The sequence below is a fragment of the Photinus pyralis genome, unplaced genomic scaffold (assembly GCF_008802855.1).
Source record: "Photinus pyralis isolate 1611_PpyrPB1 unplaced genomic scaffold, Ppyr1.3 Ppyr1.4_LG8, whole genome shotgun sequence".
NCBI lineage: Eukaryota > Metazoa > Arthropoda > Insecta > Coleoptera > Lampyridae > Photinus > Photinus pyralis.
The window spans coordinates 20,557,293-20,577,742 of NW_022170819.1; the positions used below are offsets into that span (position 1 = coordinate 20,557,293).

At 36.9% G+C, this 20,450-nt stretch overlaps 1 protein-coding gene across 1 annotated transcript; it reads right to left on the reverse strand.

Moving 5' to 3' along the window:
• Window positions 1-5,883: 5,883 nt before the first annotated feature.
• Window positions 5,884-20,364, reverse strand: LOC116178089 (microtubule-associated protein futsch-like). Its single transcript, XM_031497403.1, has 12 exons — window positions 19,574-20,364; window positions 19,390-19,521; window positions 19,164-19,338; window positions 16,215-16,319; window positions 16,022-16,168; window positions 13,446-15,968; window positions 7,415-8,081; window positions 7,056-7,370; window positions 6,869-7,011; window positions 6,614-6,818; window positions 6,223-6,565; window positions 5,884-6,173 (listed from the first exon to the last, which is right to left on the reverse strand). Exons 1-12 carry the CDS (start codon window positions 19,953-19,955, stop codon window positions 6,160-6,162), a joined length of 5,151 nt encoding a protein of 1,716 aa, XP_031353263.1. The 5' UTR covers window positions 19,956-20,364; the 3' UTR covers window positions 5,884-6,159.
• Between the last annotated feature and the right edge of the window lie 86 nt (window positions 20,365-20,450).

Genomic DNA, 20,450 nt, shown 5'->3' on the forward strand with positions numbered 1-20,450 from the left:
GCCATTTGCATAATACTAGAAGCTAGTGGTCCAAATGAGAAATAAAGGTGGTGGTGGTCGGTGCAGCTTCTGTTTTTATTTCACTTTTGCTATATTCTATTTAGAGTGCAAAAGTATTTTTGACATGATGTAGTGTTAAACACTAAATTTTGGAGGTACTTGATGAATTTTTATGGACAAACTTAAGAGAACTATTTTTGAAAATTATTAGATCAATACTCTAAATTTGAGTATTGGTATTTTAAAACGTAAAATTGATGTATTATCTATTACAGTTTGTACAAATCCCTTAGGTTAAAAGCAATGTAATACTGAATTAAAACAATGTTTGGATATATCGCTCGTCCTTAGCCGTAGTGATATATTTACCAGTTGAATTTTTAATATTGTTTTAATGACAGTTGCGCTTCATCTTTTGTTTTGTTTTATAAAACTTGCATGTTTAATTAAAAAAAAATTGTATATTTATTTTAAATTGTTAAATTAATATTCTTAAATAATTCTCAGTGTAGAAATTTGTTTTATTGTAAATAAATTATTTCTTTAAAAGCTATATCGGCATCTTTTGATTTAAACAGTAGCTTCAATTCAAGAGCACAAAAGCGTGGACAGGCCAGAGAAGTGACAATTATAAAAACACTTTGTTTGATGGCCTCTCGATGCTTTCGTACTTTCACACTTCTAATTAAGGCATTTGTTTTAATCACATTTTCTTGCAGCAATTATTTTTATTACCTAGCATAGCGGCCACAGCAGTTATTAGTGTTTAGTCGTGACACAGTACCTTTGTATCTGCGACCGCCCCCCTACGAGAGGCAAAAAATGGCTTCCTAAATACAGAAAAGCACAGGCACGTCATCGCTATGTAAGTTCACAAAAAGCACTTGCTAGTATCTCGTATAAAGAAACATTGCAATACTGACTTAAAACTTCTCAATTTGAGAGACTTGCCTTCGATCAACTTCTGAACATTCCAAGGAATTTATTAAACAACTTTGATTTATACCTGAAAAAACTATTGGGCACCACAATAGAAAAATTGGACATGAAACACTATCTGGATCGTACAAAGGATTCGAATAAACACACAATTAATTGATTGAAATGACAATTTATAACGATACACATGAAACAAAATCCCGGAAAAAAGAAAAGCTTACGAAGCTTGTTTGGCCTTAATACCCCGCACTCAGGCGGTTGATTATTAAAAATAAAAATCTTAAATGACACTCGGGAAACTGTTTTTGAATTAATGATTATTTTTATCTCAATCAACCGTATTAGTTTTCAATTTTTTGCATAATAAAGACAGAAAATTGGAAAAATAAAACCCGCATCTTTTTCAATAATCTGTGTTGCCATGTAATTTTATAATACAAAAACTACGCCAATATCCGTCATGCCATGGAATGTCTGCTATAAAACAAATCAAATTCTATCAAAAAGTATTATATTTAGAACAGCGAATTCAACATAAAGAAAGACGAAATTACTAAAAACGGTTCCTAATACAACAATCAACAATAAATTAATGTTCGAATTAGTCACCATTAACTGCAAGACAGTAACCAAGTCGATCATAAAATCCATTTCGAACTGATATTGATAACTGGAGATCTTTTTGTTTTAGAAAATTCCATGGCATCACAGATTATTGAAAAAAATGCGGGTTTTATTTTTCCAATTTTTCGTCTATTATGAAAAAAATTTAAAACTAATAAGGGTAATTGACGTAAAAAAATGTTCCCTACAAAAAAACCGTAATACATTTTTGCTCTAAAATAATTTGGAGAGCCAATAATCGCATGTTATGAATTTTACATTGAAATCCCTATGATGCGTTACGCAAGTCACCACCCTGTATATGCCGCGCTTTGGGATCATGCCATTTAAAATGTATATGCACTAGCTTTTACTCGCTAATACAGCGTTTGGGGAAATAATTCATGAGAATGGGGCGGGAGGGGTCTCTTTAACACAGAAAAACGTGCAGATTTTAAGGTGATATCTGATACTACTTTGAGGTATCAGGTATAGGTACTTATAGTTATTGCAAAAACACTGCGTTTAGGTTTAATTAAATAATGAAATGCGTCAATTGGGTGGTTATATACCTACAGTACAACCTCGTTAATCCGAATAGATTCGGACCACCGACCCTTCGGATTATCAAATTTTCGGATTATCGCGAAACTAGTGAAAATAATAAATTTGGACACAAGCATTAAAAAGTAAAAATTATTCTTTTCAACGTCTTCAGGGGTGTCATCGTTGTTACGAGGAACGAAATTATTTCGGACTAGCGTGTATTCGGATTATCGATGTTGTACTGTATAAGAAAAATTTTTTCCGGGTCGATCTGAGACAATTTTTTTTCGGGGCTCAAAAAAAGGCAGTGTATAACCTTCCTTTTTTACGAAAAATCGACTGCACCAAAATTTCTCGGGAAAACACTTTTTCTTATTAATTTTGGTGCGTAGAATCCAAAACAATTCGTACTTTTTCGATCAGACTTCTCAATCAAAAGTTATACTCTAGAAACCAATTTCGAAAGAAAATTCAAAGGGCTGTAACTTTTGAACTAGTAGCCCAATCTTGGAACTGTTTGAAATTATGGATTCTACAGGCCACGTTCTATAAGAAAAATTTTTTTCCGGGACGATCTGAGACAATTTTTTTTTCGGGGCAAAGAAAAGGCAGTGTATAACCTTCCTTTTTTAACAAAATCGACTACACCAAAATTTCTCAGGAAAACACTTTTTCTTATTAACACACCACGCACAAGCGAACACACAGCACAATCCGAAAAAAACCACTAATTGTGACAATAGAACTAATGCACTCAGAATCTTGGCGCTACATTCTTTTATGTGTTTATCATATTAAGACGTTTGTGCATAAACGCGTGTGATGGTGTGAGGGGAGATATCAATGCGAGTATAGGAGCCCGTGAGTTGAGTGCGTGCAATTTTTAACGTTGTGAAATAAATAATTAAGCAAGAAACCCGTTTTGTTTTATACAACCTTCCTTTTTTACAAAAAATCGACCACATCAAAATTTCTCGGGAAAATACTTTTTCTTATTAATTTTGGGGCGTAGAATTCAAAACAATTCGTACTTTTTCGATTAGACTTCTCAATCAAAAGTTATAGACTAGAAACCAATTTCGAAAGAAAATTCAAAGGGCTGTAACTTTTGAACTAGTAGCCCAATCTTGGAACTGTTTGAAATTATGGATTCTACAGGCCACAGTCTACGTAGATGTATTTTGAGGTGGCTCAAAACGCCTAATAGTTATCAGCGACAGTTTTTATTTTATTCAAAATTTCAAAGGTAATGGTGACTAATATATACAGAGGTCATGCCGACGCCGATTTCTACTGTTATCGCGTCACCTAACAATTTTTCGCGCAGTATAGTTGTTGAAATGTGTAAGCCATACGATGCATTAGTAGGTAGCATCGTTCCAATAACGGTAAATGGTAATAATGTTCCTTTTTTTGGAGAGACTGAAGTAGGAAGGCTATGGGTGAGTTATTTTTGTTTAATTATGGCGTATGTAAGTCCTCTAAATAAAAAAAAATCACTTTCATACTACTGAACGTCAAATCAAAATATAAAAATGCGACCTCCTCTATTTAAATCCCAGTAAATTTTTTTAATTTTTTAACAATGTTCTGTTCATCCTAAAGGAGCGTAAATTTAGTTTTCATTATATTTCAGCCTCGATTTCAGCGCACCCTGTAGTCGACTTTAGCAAACTATTAGAATTTAACTGCCGTTCTTGTCTTTTATGACTGACCTATACGGTACACCACGTACTGCCCATCCCGACTTAGTGCCCTCGGTACTTCAGCGCCTCTGGCGCGCCCTCCCGCCTTCAGAGCGCTGTGCCGCGGCACCTTTGGTACCTACCTAGTTACGCCACTGCCTGCCGGTTCCTGTAATTGTTGTCCACAGCAAGTTGCGCGCTACGTAGGTTTTAGGTACTTCTTAGTAAACGTGTGTACAAATTTTGAAAATTCACGCATTGTATTTTTCAAAATATTCACGCTAAAATAAAATATCTGCACATTATGATGAATACATTTCGATGTATATACAGTGTGATTGATTTTGCGTGGCCAAGGGTATATTTAATCTATTATTGGAGATAGGAAAAAAGTGTAAGAAGTAAAAGTACTCTACTTTCAATCAGGGCCGGCCCAAGGCAAAAGTTACACGTAAGCGTGCACTAAAATTTGCGCCTCTTGAATGGGAATTTTTAGCAAACATGTTTTCAAAAATGCAGGGCGTTAATTATTGTCATGCTGATATTTCGGGGGGTGATAGCACTCGTCAAAATAAGAAAAAAAAGGCAAATATGTGCGTGGTGTAAAGGACGCCATTTTCGTTATACAGGGTGGCAAAGTTTCAATTTTTCTCTTGTATTTTGCGTTGTCTTTATGTTCTGGGGTAATTGTTTCAAATTTAATACATCAATTATTTTTTAGAATCTCTATAATATCAAAATAGTTAGTCGCGGCATTGTATATAATACATATACAATGGTCGCGGTATACAGGGTGTTGCATTTTATTTGCCACCCTGTATAACGAAAACGACGCGTCCGCTATTTACCTACAAATATGCCTCCCCTCCATGGTCCGCCAGTCAAAAAACTTGTGTAATTTTTGCGCCTTTTTCTGTGTGCTACACCGCTTACGCCTAAATCCGGCCCTGCTTTCAATTTGTGATAGAGCTACATATTCAAAAAAACAAGTGATATAAAAACAAAAGAAACTCATTTGACATACCAATAGAATATAATAACAAAGCGGCATTATTGTTGAGATATTTGCATCTTTGTCTATCTTTAGCAATAAAATTGAGACAACAAACATTCCATATACAGGGTGACAATTTGAAAACTTACCACCCCCCATATCTTAGTAAATAAACGAGATATTTAAAAAAATCAAAATCCGTTTCGGTAATTCGGAGGGGGAATCACAATGACATAGTTGGCGACGCACCCCCTCCAACCCCCTGCGCCCCAGCCACCCCAACTTTTAAATCTTAAATAGTGACCCCCCATGTGTGATACGTCGTTGGAAAGCTCTGAAAAAATGCTTTCCAACCATACCAAATAGCATTACATTTAGGTTAGTAATTATCGTGCAAATCAAAAAATAAACTAATATGATACATTTGAAATCTGTCGTATTTAAAACGCAACCGGCGAACATAGACGAACTAAGACAGAGAATAATTCAAGAATGTCGAAATATTGCAAAACCAACATTTGAAAAGGTTCGACAAGAGTTTGAGAATAGATTATAACTGGCGATCAAAAATGAGTTGCTGTCGAGTCGGCTTTGGAAGTTCAAGTTAAATACGATTTTCCATGTTTATTTTTTGATTTGCACGATAATTACTAACCTAAATGTAATGCTATTTGGTATGGTTGGAAAGCATTTTTTCAGAGCTTTCCAACGACGTATCACACATGGGGGGTCACTATTTAAGATTTAAAAGTTGGGGTGGCTGGGGCGCAGGGGGTTGGAGGGGGTGCGTCGCCAACTATGTCATTGTGATTCCCCCTCCGAATTACCGAAACGGATTTTGATTTTTTTAAATATCTCGTTTATTTACTAAGATATGAGGGGTGGTAAGTTTTCAAATTGTCACCCTGTATAAAACGCGCAATCTATTCTAGTATAGTGCACGATGATCATTGGACAGCTGCGCCCCCTTTTAGATTCTCGCATCGAGGACTACAAAATCTTGATGTGCAAATAAGTCTCTCTTTGTTTCCGTAAGGTGGTCTCACTATTCTATTCTTTACACCCAAGTCATCAGTACTAAAAGACATTACCAATAGAGCAAATAAAACAATGTCATATCACCAATGTAATCTAATCACATCACACTATAATTCCTAGTATATAAAAGTCTCGTTCAATAATGACAAAAAGATAAATAAAAAATATTAAAAAAGTAAATTGCTACCTACGATAAAAAAGTAAATAAAGAAAATAAACGCCACACAACAGTATAAATTATATACAGCTGACCGCACAAAATTATTATTATATAAGATTACATTGCAGTTTACACATTCTTGAAAGAAAACGTCTCTATATTACAGTCCATTTGGTTACTACACTGTTGTAGTATTACCGATGGTTGCCTGAAAGTGTGACCAATGTAAACTTACGAAATTGTGTACGTATACATACCGTGTGGAATAATACTCGGTGATTGATTAAAACTTCCGTGATGTAACATGGGCAGTGCTGGAAGATGATGACGATGTACTGGAGGAGGCGGGCCTGGAGGGTGCAGGGGAAGGTGGTGAGGTACGACCACAGGTGCATTCGGACGATACGCCGGGGGAGGATAGCTGGTATCGGGAGGGTTAGTAATGCTAGCTAGCAGATTAGGATGAATATTATTGAAAACGGGCTCTTTGATTCGTGCCGGAAATATATGCGGCGGAGGCGATCCGGGCGGCGGCGGCGGGGGAGGAAGTGTATCTTCCTCGCTTTCCTCGTCAAATTGACTCTGTCTAATAACTTTCACCTAAATATCGTTGATTAGTTCACGTTTCAGACACCACATTTTACGTACTTTTACTTTCTTCTTCTTGGGAGCCTTTTCTTTTTTTGGCAGTTTAATTTTCTTAAATCTTTTCTCTTTTGGCAGTTTTCTAGGAGCTGGTGGTGGAGACGACAGTTCTTCGCCTCCAGAAGGGGAGGTTCCCTCGCCCGGTCTAATTCCATCGGAAAATAGTACTTGTTTACGTTTATCAAATAACTCTTCCCTTTCTTCTCTCCTGCAATAGACATAAAGTGGTTTAGTCGTTAAAACTGGTTTAGGTATAACTTTTGAGCTAAAATTCCTTTGCCCGACGGCCTGTAGGCGCTATTCGAAACGATTTGGGGAATCGGGGGCCATTGTGCCGGTTTCTGAGATTCATTCGCCTGCTGTTCATCCGATAGATTGGCATCTTCCAAGATAAGCGCTTGCTGAAATGTTGATTAAACAAAAATGACTCTTTTAACCGTCTTACCTTTATACTAGCTTCGGTTTGCAGTTTTACTTTAAGTTGCTTACGCCGTTCTCTTTCCTTGCGTTTCTTCTCTTTTTCCTTACGTTTCAATTGCCTTTCCTGTTTTCTTTTGTCTTTCTCCGCCCTCCTTTCGGCCTTTTGTTTTATTAACATTTCTGCATTAAAAGTACTTTTAATTGGAGTTGACGTCGAAGGGACTGGAGGAGGGTCATTTTCAGGTTCAGGTTCAGGTTCAAAGCTATCCGGAAATGACGTGGTGGGTACTATTTGTAACATGTTTCCAACTTGTAAGATTTTCTGGGTACTGTTGCTGATCTAAGTAGAACAATGTAGTTGATTATAAACAATGTAGCACTTACTTTATTTTGTTGTAAGGGAGTCTTCCTTTTGGGAGGGGCGGGGGCCTCGGAATAATCTTCCGTCGGTACAACCTGTAAAATATTCCCTACTTGCAAAACCCTCGGTTTAGAACTTTGATTAAGAGAACGTTGATTCCGTTTGTTTACTGTATCAGGTTTTCTTGGTTCCTCAACGTAACTATCAAAGCCCTCAGCGTAATATTGTGATTCATAATTAGCGTTATTCGAATAGGTCGTGGCAATAGGTTTAGGTTCTTCGGATAATCCTAACGCTTGATTGATTCGTTCATCAAGTGACATTCTCCTAGGTGATTTTTCGCTTGCACTTTGGAGATTTGGAGATTCGGTACATTCAACTAAATTACTTTGCAGTAGCTGCTCGTCGCTAATCGTCGAGTCGGCTACACTGCGCTTAAAACCATCTAAAGGAGAACTAAGGGGCGATTGTTTCAGAAGATTATTAGACGATTTGTCTATGCTGGACATTCTTTCTTTCGTCGTTTTACTACACTTTTTGATGGAAAAGTGATCCAATTCGTGGGAGGATAACTTTCGATAGGTTTCCGATACTGGAGAAAAATTTTCACCTTTTTTTCTTCCTTCCTTTGGCTTCGATAAGATAATAGGTTTTGCAGAAGATTCTGTGTCGTTGGTTGGCACTTCATTCCTGAAATAAACGTGTAAACAAATATAGAAAACGAGCTCCTGGGTATGGCTATAGCATGTGCAAAACCAAATTTTGAACCTGGTGGTAGTTTTGCTTTTATTTAAAGTGATATGTATGAAATTTCATTTAAATCCCTCCATAAATAAGAAAGTTGGCACTGCGCATGTGCAAAACCAAATTTTGAAAAATTTGTTAAATTTGTTTTTATTCCAAGTGCCTATGTATCACATTTCATTTAAATACTTTCATAAATAAACAAGTTCGCAATTTGGCTTATAAATGGTCGAGAGGCGAAGAGGGCACAGTGAATGCTGATCGATTAGGCTCTCCTTTTGAAATGGCGTTTGATATGGCTAAAGCTATGCGCATATTGAATGTCATGCAATTCGGTTCTTAACTAACGGAGATGTCAAAAGGGCCTTCTTTATTTTTTGGTCTACATTACCAATTCACAAACTACAAATTTGATAAAGAATCCACCTGCAAAATTTCATCGTAATCGGTCCATTCGTGCCAACGGACGGACAGACACAGCAAAATTATAAACTCGCTAGGAGCTCGTTAATAATAGCAAAAGGCCATTTTGAGTTTGAAAGCTTTATTAATAAGCAGCAGAAGAGGGAATATTCACTGATTTGTGTAAAACAAAAATTACAATGGTCATGCCACAACAGATGTAAATACAGTAGGCGGTCGGTCATCCGCGGCTCGAAAATCCGGCACCTTAGATCATATTAATAATAGATATAGCCAATACCAATGCATGTGAGAGAGATAGCCAACAGTAGAATACCGATCATGCGCACTGAATTGTCAATTGACATTCCCTGCATTTCAGTGGCGTGTTATTTCCGTAGAACATAAAGGGGTTCACGGTGTTATTACAATAGAAACTTGAGTAGTTTTTACAAAAGTAATTAGAATGCTGTGTTTAATTTGTTTAATTTGCGCCGCCTATGGTTTTCAACTGTTTACATTCGGATGCTGTGATGTATTCGGTCCTACTTTGATCTTGACAGCAAAACCACGCGTCTTTTTTGCTTTTGTTGGCCCACTAATAATGGTCACAGGCCATATCTATGGAACCGTTAATTGCACAGCTTCGTGAAACAATTTTGTTAACAAAAAGGGCCAAGAGAAATCACTGGAAATTATTTTCAAGTTTCTAGCTTCGGCGCTAGAGAGCGTACGATTCATGGTTAAGTAGAAAAATGACTTTTTCTAAAATATACTCAACAAACGTGAATAGCAATCTTGTATCAATTTTGCATAATTTTGAAGCAGCACATATTGCTCTAGCTCATAAAATATGAGGGGTAGGGGAAGGGGAACATCTATTTAAGAAATCGAATGTAACTTCGGTTAACCGATTTTCATATAATATATAATAGTTTAGTATTTATTAATTTTTAACTTTACATGTATATTTATATTTTCTTGTTGTTTGTTTACGCTTGTTTATAATGTTTGTAAATTTTTTGAATTATTCAACACCTCTCTGGTAAAGAATAAAAGTATCTATCTATCTATCTATAATAGGTCTTGTTAGAAACAGCTGTCTTCGTGGAATCAGATTTTACATTAATAGAACCTTTTTAGTAAATGTGATGAGTGGTAGAGGGCGCGATGTGACATTAACATGAACTTTGCAGGTTTTTTTGCAAATTTCAAATGGAACGATATAATTATTATATGATATTATCAAATAAGATGAAAAAGTGAAAATATCAGTGAAAACCGCATTCACAAGTGTTAATTGCATTATTAATGCTAATCCAAGTTGGCTTTGAAACAAAAGAAACACAATGCCACGTAAAAAACTGTCAAAGTTGCATCAAGAGTGTATGCTGTAAGGTATCCTGAAAGAAGAAAATATCTCTGATGTCTGGTGCGGCATAATCGAAAGGAGAATTATTGGTCTCTATTGAAACCCTTAATGGTGAGGGGTATGTGAATTTTCCATGAATCGTACGCCCTCTAGCGACGAAGCTAGAAACTTGAAAATAATTTCCAGCGATTTCTCTTGGCCCCTTTTGTTAACACAATTTTTTTCCCGAAGCTGTGCAATTAACGGTTCCATTGATATGGCCTGTGACCATTATTAATGGGACACCCTGTACACTTGGTCAAGAAGGCGGACTTTTTGTACTTACTTTAGTAATCTTTTATTGTAGGAATCTATGATACAAAAATCTCTTTCGGCTCAGCCGATCAGGTGTAGGTAGATTTCTTTCCGCCATCTTGTTCCAATACGGCGGAATTGAATGATTCACAAACTTGACCGAGATATTTATGAGTAACACCAACCCCTAAAGTTTGGTCCAAATTGGTTCATAATCTACCTAAAAAACATAGTCACTCGCGACCAACGAAAGCGCATTTTTCTCGCGCAGAATCAGTAATAATTCAAGAAGGTAGGGGTAATCCAAAAAAATCTTTTGTCATTTTGGTCTTGGAACCATGCTACACTGTATAAGTGTATAAGAAAGAAACCCCAACAAAAAAGTTTAAAACTGGAGGATCAGTAGTGGTACAGCCGGACAGACAGACGGACAAAGTGCGGACAATAGCGTTCAGTTTCCTTTTGAAAAATGCGCTAAAAAATGTTTGATATTCCATACAAATTCACTAATCCGGCAATCCAGTGATTCGAGCGCCTACTGTATAGGTATATAGGATTTTAATATTGATAATGCTGAAACCCAATTTAATATGAACATTTTTTATTTTTGGCCTTTATTTTTAAGTGGGCGGAGTTTTAGACGTTTACTCCCACAGACCTCCGGAGATACGTGGGTATCGCATACCCCACAGGAAAAAAGGATTCAACGTTCGTGTCTCTACAATTAACATAACATTAGTATACTGGCATACCCCCCCACCCCCCGGAGCCAACTAATGCCTGCTCTACCAACCCAATCCACTATACATTTACAAATATCCATACCCGAACCCGGATTCACACCAAGGACCCTTAGTAACGCAAGTTGTATAGTAAGGCTGATTCTAGCCCACTTTGACCTTGAGTTGCGCCCACTCCAAGAGTCATTTGAACGACTGCGCAGCACCTAGTGAATGTCACTGAAAGTAATCGTGGTTGTTATCTAAACTCAGTGTCACTGAAGGTCATCGTGGTTGTTGTCTAAACTCAATTTGATCGAGGTTGTTGTCTGTAGACTAAAAACCTTAGACCATATAGTACATGGACTGCTAATTGTAAATAAAATATGGTCAAGGACATCGCCTGGGTATGTCAGTTTCAGGGTAAACGATTCCGTCCGATGAGACACGATTTGAGACTGTCAACCTATAAATTAACAAATGTCAATTAATTAATCGCCTAGATATGGCAAAAAAAGCGAAGCTGTTCTTATTTGTGGACGTATAGAAGATAATCAAGAGTATTTAAAACTTCCCGTACTACGCGGTTACCATAAAAGCTACTCTTTACGCGATCTGAGTGGTGTTCATACGACTTTAGTTTACCCTGAGATGCACATACCCACGACTACAGTGCCCTCTATCCGTGACCACCCATTTTGTATTGAAAGCATAGGGCTAATAGCAGTCCGTGTACTATATGGTCTAAGCTAAAAACCCACTGAAGGCTATACGGTAGGGTTCTTGCCTGAACTAATGTCACTGAAGGCTATCGATTTTTATGCCTTACGCAGTATTTTTCTGCATTTGGCGCAGAGCACGAGATGGGAAATGGTGATTACAACCCCGAGGAGTGTCAAGAAATTGCCAAAAAGTACGACTTAGGTTAAGCAATATGTGACAGTTACTTAAACTATAAAATATGTGACAAGTGTATTATTCGGAAATTAAGGGATGCCAAGTTGGAGCAGTTTAGTGAAGAGTTACAAGGGTGGAAGAATGACACAGCATCTGGTGAAGAGTGTTAGATTTGATAAATCGAATAACAGAACATATGTAATATAGTAACGTAAGCAAGGAAAGGATTGTGAGAGACTGCTGCACTTCGTTTCCAAAGCAAAATTGGACAACTTGATGCAATTCTTGATTCCTTTGCTATGCACAACATTTTTAACACACATGTGCCTTGTAAGGAAAGAGGCTTTTATAAGTCTCCGCCACCATAATCAGTCATGCGTTCGAATTACATTTTAGTTCAGGTAAGAACCACCCGTTTGACCTTCAGTTGGTTTTTTGAATCGACTATACATTGTTTTGTGTGCCCTTTATTTCACATTCAATTCTAATCCACCATTTAACCTTCAATGCTGCCCTGCAATTTTGCCCTCTATTTCGCTTTCAAGTTTGATCTTCAATGACACATTGCGATCGAGTAATGCGCAGAGAACTCGCATCTACGTTTGACCTTCAGCGACATTAGTTCCTGAGAAAACCCTACCCTTAAATCTAGACCAGTGTTTCTCCACCGGACGTCGTAATTGCACCGGTAAAAGATTGTAGTCCATATTCGCGCGGTGGGAGGAGGGGGGGGGGGTCTGTGATACTAATGGCTCAATTTAAAATTCATTACCAAGGACAATCAAACAATATAAACCAATGGTTCATGATATTGCGTAGATATTATGATTTTCATTGATTTTTATTACACCCGCATCACAATTGCTGTTTAAAATACATCTGATCGTGCAAAAAGAGGCGACTAAAACAGGCCGAGCTTTTTAATTCCAATATTGATTATTACCAAAGGATAGAAGATTTAAATACAGTAGCGGCCAAAAGTGTTTCACAATTTAATTTGTTCGTGGTAACACTAGCATTTACTACGGATGTTAATGAAATATTAATATGTTATTTAGAGTGCTATTAAAAACAATTCGAGTCAGTCAACCACTATTTGTTGTAAGGATGCTTCATTTATTTTTTAGATTCTTTATTAACATCTGATAATTCTATGGTAACACCATGAAAAGTCATTGCCGACCAACTGTATTGTGATAAACTTTTGGCCGCTGCTGTACCTATAACATTTCCATCATGTATGTCAGCATTAACATTGCATTTAAGACTTGGTTTGAAAGATGCTTCCTATTCATTCACGCCACCAATCTTTAATATTCTATATAATGGGTTGTTGCATTTGTTTAGATTTTGCAGGTACAAACTTTTTCTGTTTCTGCAACAAACCCCACCGAATGAATGGTGTATTATCTTCTCGTTGCGCGTGTTTTAAAGACTTGTATACTAATATACTATTTTTACTTGCGTCATTGTTTTTTTTATTCCAGATGGATTTTTTTTAAATAATCTGAAATTACGATTTTTATCATTTTCAATAATACAAAGCGCCTTAAATTGTTTTTTAAAAATTGCGGTACTTTACGCGATTTCATTAATTTAAAAAAATTAATTCAAAAAATGAGTTACCTTTTTACTAAATTTTTCTCCGTTTGTTTTGGATGTGAAGTCGAATTTCTCTGTGGCATGTCTGAAATGGTTTGCACACTTTCTTCCTCATTCATCGGCAGCAGCTTGTGTTCGACAATTTCCGTCGTAGTAACTTCCTCTTCATTTTTCACCGATATATTATTGTTCAAATTGAAGTCGTCCATTTCGCTTTTCGTAGACACGGCCATAAGGGGACTGCTTGTTTTTTTAATTTTTAACTGCGGTAAGATGGCGCTGTCGGTAACACTCGCTTCGATTGCCAATTTCGTTAATTTAGAAGTGTCAGATTTTATGAGAACCGGATCGGGACTGTCTTTGGGCTCAGGTTTCTCTTTTGGAATGTCATGTTTAATTGGGGAAACTGCTATAGTTGCCATTACGGAAATTTGATCGGCAATAGACGGTGTGCTATTCAAAACTGCCGAATCAACTTTCGGCGATGGAACCGGTAAGGGAATAATTTTGTCTTGCGGTTTATGGGGAACTTCAACTTGTGGCAGTGGAATTTCTACAAGATTCACTTCTTCTTTTTGGAATAGGTCACGTTCCACATCTTCTATTTTGAAAACTTGCTTGGTTTTGACTTTCTTTACGGAATCAACGCTTGGCTTTTGCGCCACCGGTTTTTTCTTAACCTCCTTCCTTTTCTTTGCAGAGTTAGACGACGAGGAGGTTGTTGATGATGATGACGATGAATCCGAATCATCCGAACTAGACGATGACGAGCTACTAGAACTACTCTTAACTTTCTTCGACCTCTTTTTTACTTCACTTCTGCTTTTCTTCTCATTTAACATCGTGCCTTTCGTTTGGGAATTTAACGCCTTCAAAAATTTCTCATACTCATTTTCTAGTACTTCCGGTTTCGCCTTTTCATCGTTTACGATAACCTTATTACGTTTGTTACTATACTCCGCCTTGGGTACCTCGACTTTAGCACTCTCCAATTCGTTTACATCGATACTTTGCCACCTGGAACGTTTACGCTTCTCCGATGACGCTCTTTTATCAGCATGCTCGACGCTTTTGGGTAAAATTTCCGAAACTTTTCTAGAACCACGATCGTCCTCCTTTGGAAAATGGTAGGTTTTGTGACGATATCGATCTTCGCCGGCTTGATACGACTCGTTGTAATTTTCCTCAACGTTAGACCTGCGCAAATAGTATCTCTCTCGTTCCAGTTCCTCCAATTTCCTTTTCTCAATTTCGAATTGGCGCCTTTCCTCCATTAGCGATCGCCGATCTTCCGCCAGCCGCATTTCCTCACTCTTAATGGTCATATAATCGTCCTTCTCCCAAGAATCTTCGGTGTACAGAGAGTAACACTTTTGGTCGTTTTCCAATCGGAAATTAATACGGTCCGAATTGTGTCTTTCGGCCTCCCACTGAATATCCCTGTAATTTCTTATGTTTAACGGCATTTCTAGGTAAGGGGGTGAAGGGTTATCCAAAGAACATCGCGACCTTCTCCTATCATTGATGAATCGATCCCTGAAAGGTGAAAAGTCCTCGACTACGGGTGCCTTGTGGGGGGACTCACTTTTATAAAATTCTCGTACGGGAGATTTACATAGAGGAATATCGGCGTCGCTCTCCCATGACACGTTGATACCGCTTGTGTCTGTATACAAATCGGATTGTTTCGACGTACTACTGTTCAATAACTCATCGTCGCTTTCCCATTTGGAATAATACTCATCGGTATCAGGTGTGTTTAGTTCTCGCTCCGCTGGAGCTTTTGCATTGACATCCTCCACCTCCTTAGTCTCCTGTGCCGGTGGCTTATCGCCGCTATCTACTTTAACCTCCTTTAAGTTATCTTTTTTAACCTCCTTTACGCAATCTTTACCATGTGGGGGTATCTTCTTTAAAACTTCTTCCTTGCGTTTCTTTTCTGGAATCGGCGATTGCTCTTTTTTCTCTAACTTGTCTTGCTTTTGCGATGAAGAGTGCCGATCCGAAGACCGTTTGTGTTGACGTTTTCGGACGGTTTGTTCTACAGAACGAGAACGATCTTGAGTGTCTACTTTTTCAGTATTAGTGATTTCGTTTGGTGTCTTTTTCGTTTGTTTTTCTTTACTCTCACTTTTTTTAGGTTTTTGCGCGTCATTATGTACGTCTACTTTGGGGGGTTTCGTCTCTGGTCGTTCGACCCAATCATTCTCTTCACTTTTCCTTTTCTTATCGCTCTTATCGCGCACTTTTTTCTTTGGCTTCTCCTTTTTTTCTTTTTTTTTCTTTGTTTTCTTGATTTTGTGCTTGTGTTTTCGTTCTTTGGGTTTCTTTTGTTGTGGCATTTCGGTTTTGCTTGCACCTTTCACAACGGCTTTCTCTGTCAATTTGGTATCGTCTTTATCTTGTTCCTCCTCGTCGGAATAATTTTGGAGAAAAGATAAACTCAGAGAGTTTTCCAACACTGTACACTCGGTCTCCTTTTCGATACTGCTGAAGCATTTCTGTGGATACCATCTTCTTATTGACGATTTGGACGTTATTTTCTCCCTGAAAAATGATTTAAATGTACACGTTGAAACATAATTCATATTTCAACTTACAAGGGACGAGCGGAGGTGTTAATAATCTTCGAAATGTTGTCGCGATACGGTTTTGAAATATAATCGAGCACACTTTTCCTGTTATATGGTGTCGACTCAACTTTCTCAGTCACACTAAAGGATATTGGCGGTTTTGTTTTCGTACTCCTAACGAATTGATCAGTAAAATGTTATGAAATGCATTAAAGCTCACCTTCGGGAAAGAATTGGAACAATCCTCTCCTTTCCTGAAACATCCTTAAACGTCAATGGATGTAAAAGAAGTGAAGGAGTTTCGAACAAGAACTGCCTTCTAAAACTGAAACAGAGATTAAAGTTATAGCATATTATATGCAGCAGTAAGTCGGAAGAAGAAACAAGATTGCAAAATGTTCAATACCGAACTACAGTAAAACGTGAACCGGATTAAATGTACCAACCATCAAAATAACATCACATAATCATCTAATAAAAGGTCAATTTTTAGAAAAGGACTAATACCCCCAAACCACATACAATTTGTTTTAATTGTCTCGAGTCGGGACACACCTTTCATATGTGTTTAAAGAAAATTAAAATTTTTGTTTTGTTTGTGGCAATTATACCTACTTTAATTGGAAATTGTCAAACTTTTAGGTAGAATTCAGCTTCCTGTTACAATAGAAGGGAATTGCAAAACCATATCGGCCGTTGTGTGTACGAGTATCACAACACCAATTATTTTAGGTGTGCGCGGATATTTTGAAAAAATTACACTTTACGGAAGGGAAAATGTTAATCAGAAAATTTCGCTCTACTGAGTTTGGTCTTTTTCTCAAGAAAAGCGGTGCATAAGTAATCGTCTGTGTGGCTCAGTGCTAGAAAGTTGGACTACACAGCCGGGAGGTCCGGTGTTCGAACCTGAGTTTAGGTGAATTTTTCCTCTGTGGCAGAGATGGGAATTTCCTTATATCAGTTTCGAGCAGAAATGATTTTGACATGTTTTAGGTACAAATATTTTGGTCAGCAAAAATACACATGGAGCACTTGGGTATCAAGTAATTGAGTTTGGCCTTTTTCTCAAGAAAAATAATGCATAAGTCACGATGTGACATATTTTGGGTACAAATATTTTGCTCACTAAAAATACACATGGATCACTTCTAGACTATCGAGCAATCGATTTTGGTCTGTTCCCAACAAAATTGGACCAGAAGATAAGATTTTAGACATCGTTTGGGTACGAATATTTTGATCACCAAAAATGCATATGGAGCATTCCGTGGGGATCGAGCAATCGAATTTGGTCTTTTTCTCAAGAAAATTGGTGCATAAATAACGATTTGGACAACTTTTGGGTACAAATATTTTGGTCACCAACAATACACATGGAGCCTTTTTGGGTACTGTCTTTTTGTTAAGAAAAATAGTGCATAAATAACGATTTTAACGTCTGGGTAAAAAAAATTTGCTCACCAAAAAACACAATGGACCACTTCTTGGATATCGACCAATCGAGTTTGGTTTTTTTCCCACAAAAATTGGTCCATAAGAAATGATTTCACATCTTTTGGCTGAAAAATTCACCTCTTCGGCATTAAGGAATAGTTCGGTATCTTTCCCAACAAAATTGATGGACAAATACAGATTTTGACCGATTTTGAGCAACAACGCCAAAGTTAATTTTTGATAGTTGTAGATCTGGAACGCATAAGTTTTCATTCGAAGTCAATACGAAGTCTAAGAACTGAGCAATAGCGCGGAACGACGGTTCGGTGGACGGAAAAGTGAGGACATAAGCGCTCTACATTCGTGGGTTGCGCTAAAAATGGAGCAATACATCAACAAAAGTAGCAAAAAAACTTGGTTAACAAATAGGTAGGTACCTGAATTTCCCCTTCTTAAAGATTGCTATTGTGTCCCACGATGAATGTCGCCTATCTATATTTCAAAAAAGAGACCACGGAATATGTAGAAAATCTAACAGTATACAATCAGAGGAATTCACCTAAAAGATTTTGAAGTTGGTGGCACTTCCAGTAATACCAAACCTTATTTTAAAAGGAACATCCTATATTAAATTTTTGGGTTTCTGGGACAATTTGATAATGAGTTTCATTATAATTCCCCATCGTCAAATGGTTTTAATTACTGATTTATCGCATACAGAGTGTCCTAAATTTAATTACCAATTTAGACATTTTCCAAATTGAAAGTTTTTAAATGCAAAATAATAATAATAATAATAATATGCATTACAACCTAAATTTTGTTTAGTTTTCGACATGAAAACGTTATTTTTCTTACTGTTTTTAAATAGTAGGTCATGGATTCATGGAGATGTTGTTTTGTTTATTGTATCCATGGTAATTAAGGCAGGTGATGATACCTCAGCTGTCATTGAAAATGGCAAACGGTAGAAACATATTTCAAAATTTTGAAAAATATATAATATACAATTACATACGAAAATATAGGTTTGGATACATGAATGTAATCACTAATCAGGAAAAGAATGCAAGAAATTGACGTCAAAATATACAGGGTGTTGCATTTAAAAAATACCAACTTTGGGTCAAATCTCAGAAACAGTGTTCCAAAAATTTGTTTGACTGCCCTATGTAAAAATATTAAAAATAGGCAATTTCTACCTTTTTTTTCAAAAAGTTAAACTTTTTGTCTTCACTCTTGTATCTCAAAAATGAACGTAAGTAGTTAGAATTTTATACAAAATTGTCTTCCCATTTTCAAATATACAGCAAATGTAAAAATGTGGAGCAAATGCAGCAAATTTTGGGTAAATTTAGAGGAAATGTGGCAAATACTCATATTTTATGGATGTCCAGAGATTCTGCATTTAATGTTTAATGTCATGTACAAAATTTCATTTGACGATTTTCCCCTTAAGTTTCATTCTGAATTATGAGAGTACACCCCCTAAATTCAAACAAGTTGGAACAGAGAGAATACGAACTAATACCCATCAATCTTGTAATATCCTGTTAAATAGCGTCAAATCAGAAAAGCAAGCATTTCATGAAATATCAAAATGATTAACAAAGAGAAACTTTATTAGAAATCAGCAACAGGAGCGTTCTGCAAAACAGCAAATAAGCATTACTAGCAGAATGTAGATCTAAAGAAAGGCACTAACAAGCATGGATTGAAGATTTACAATACATACTCAAGACACTCTTCAATTTTCTTTGCAGATTTCCCATTGGCTGTCTCTTGATCGTATCTTCTCTCCCTAAACTCAGCCCAACACACCGGATATCTGCTTCTCTCCCTCGACCTAGGGCGTACTTTCTCGTCACTTCTACTCCTTCGATGCTCCTTCCTATGATGACTCTTCCATTCTGCAATAATGCCATTAGTTACATTAAAAACTTGCACTTTAAAAGCAATACCGTTAGATCTACTTCGAGCATCTATCTTCGTCTGTTGTTCTGTAGGTCCGTAATACGTCCGGGCATGTTCCATTTTTTTGATTTCCTCAATCTCTTCTATCACCGCTTTGGCCTTTTCGGTTGGATTTAAACCTGGAAAATTATCATTGTCAAGCGATATCTAATGTATAATGGGCCCAAGTACGTTTTTTGCATTTCTTGGCGGGTTCCATTTTATCACTATCAGTCTTCTCCTCTTCCTTAGACTTATTTCGTTTGCAATTTGGCGAAATACTTTGTTTTGAAGCCGAAAATGCTAACAGCCGTTTTTTTGCCTGTTCTTTGCCCAACAGTGCGATCTTTGGTACAGATATGTCTAGTAAATTATCTGTATTAGGTGTAGGTGTAATACTCTCCGTTGGAGGCATGTTACTTGGACTACTGCTCGGTTCGGCACCAGGTGACTGATTGTTTGTACAGATTGTCTGATCTGTCGTCAGAGTTAGATTAGGAGAGTTATCGCAAGCATGGTCATCGGTTTGCTTCTCGGCCGACTTTTCATCACTCATGCTTGCTACTATTTGCATTTGTATTATATCACATAAACCATTACTTATGATTGTAACTATTTTATTTACATTAAAGTAACACAGTTTAACATACCTTTAAATGCATATTGCAACAGGCTAGAAAACGTTAGGGCTAAATTTGAAAAATAATTGGAACTATTTTACTAAAACTTTCATAGTTTAAAATACTATTACAAAATAACAGTCTTGAATGTTTATATAAACACTGTGCTAGGTGCAAAAAGGAGCCAAGTTGATCATTTTAAATTTTTTATAAGCTAAGCGTGTGCCTACACGATTTTTAGTCCGTTCATTCATTCATCAAACATGCAATATTATTACATTTTTTAATTTATTATAAAAATGATTATTATTTGTGTGCAAAATCTTCTTTTGACACCATAATCAATAGATACTAGTTTCACAGGCTGGCCAGGTCTGATGTTTTTAGTGTCAAAACAAAAATAACTAAGTAAAGTTCAAGTACAGGTCATGGGATGTCGCATAGTTGCC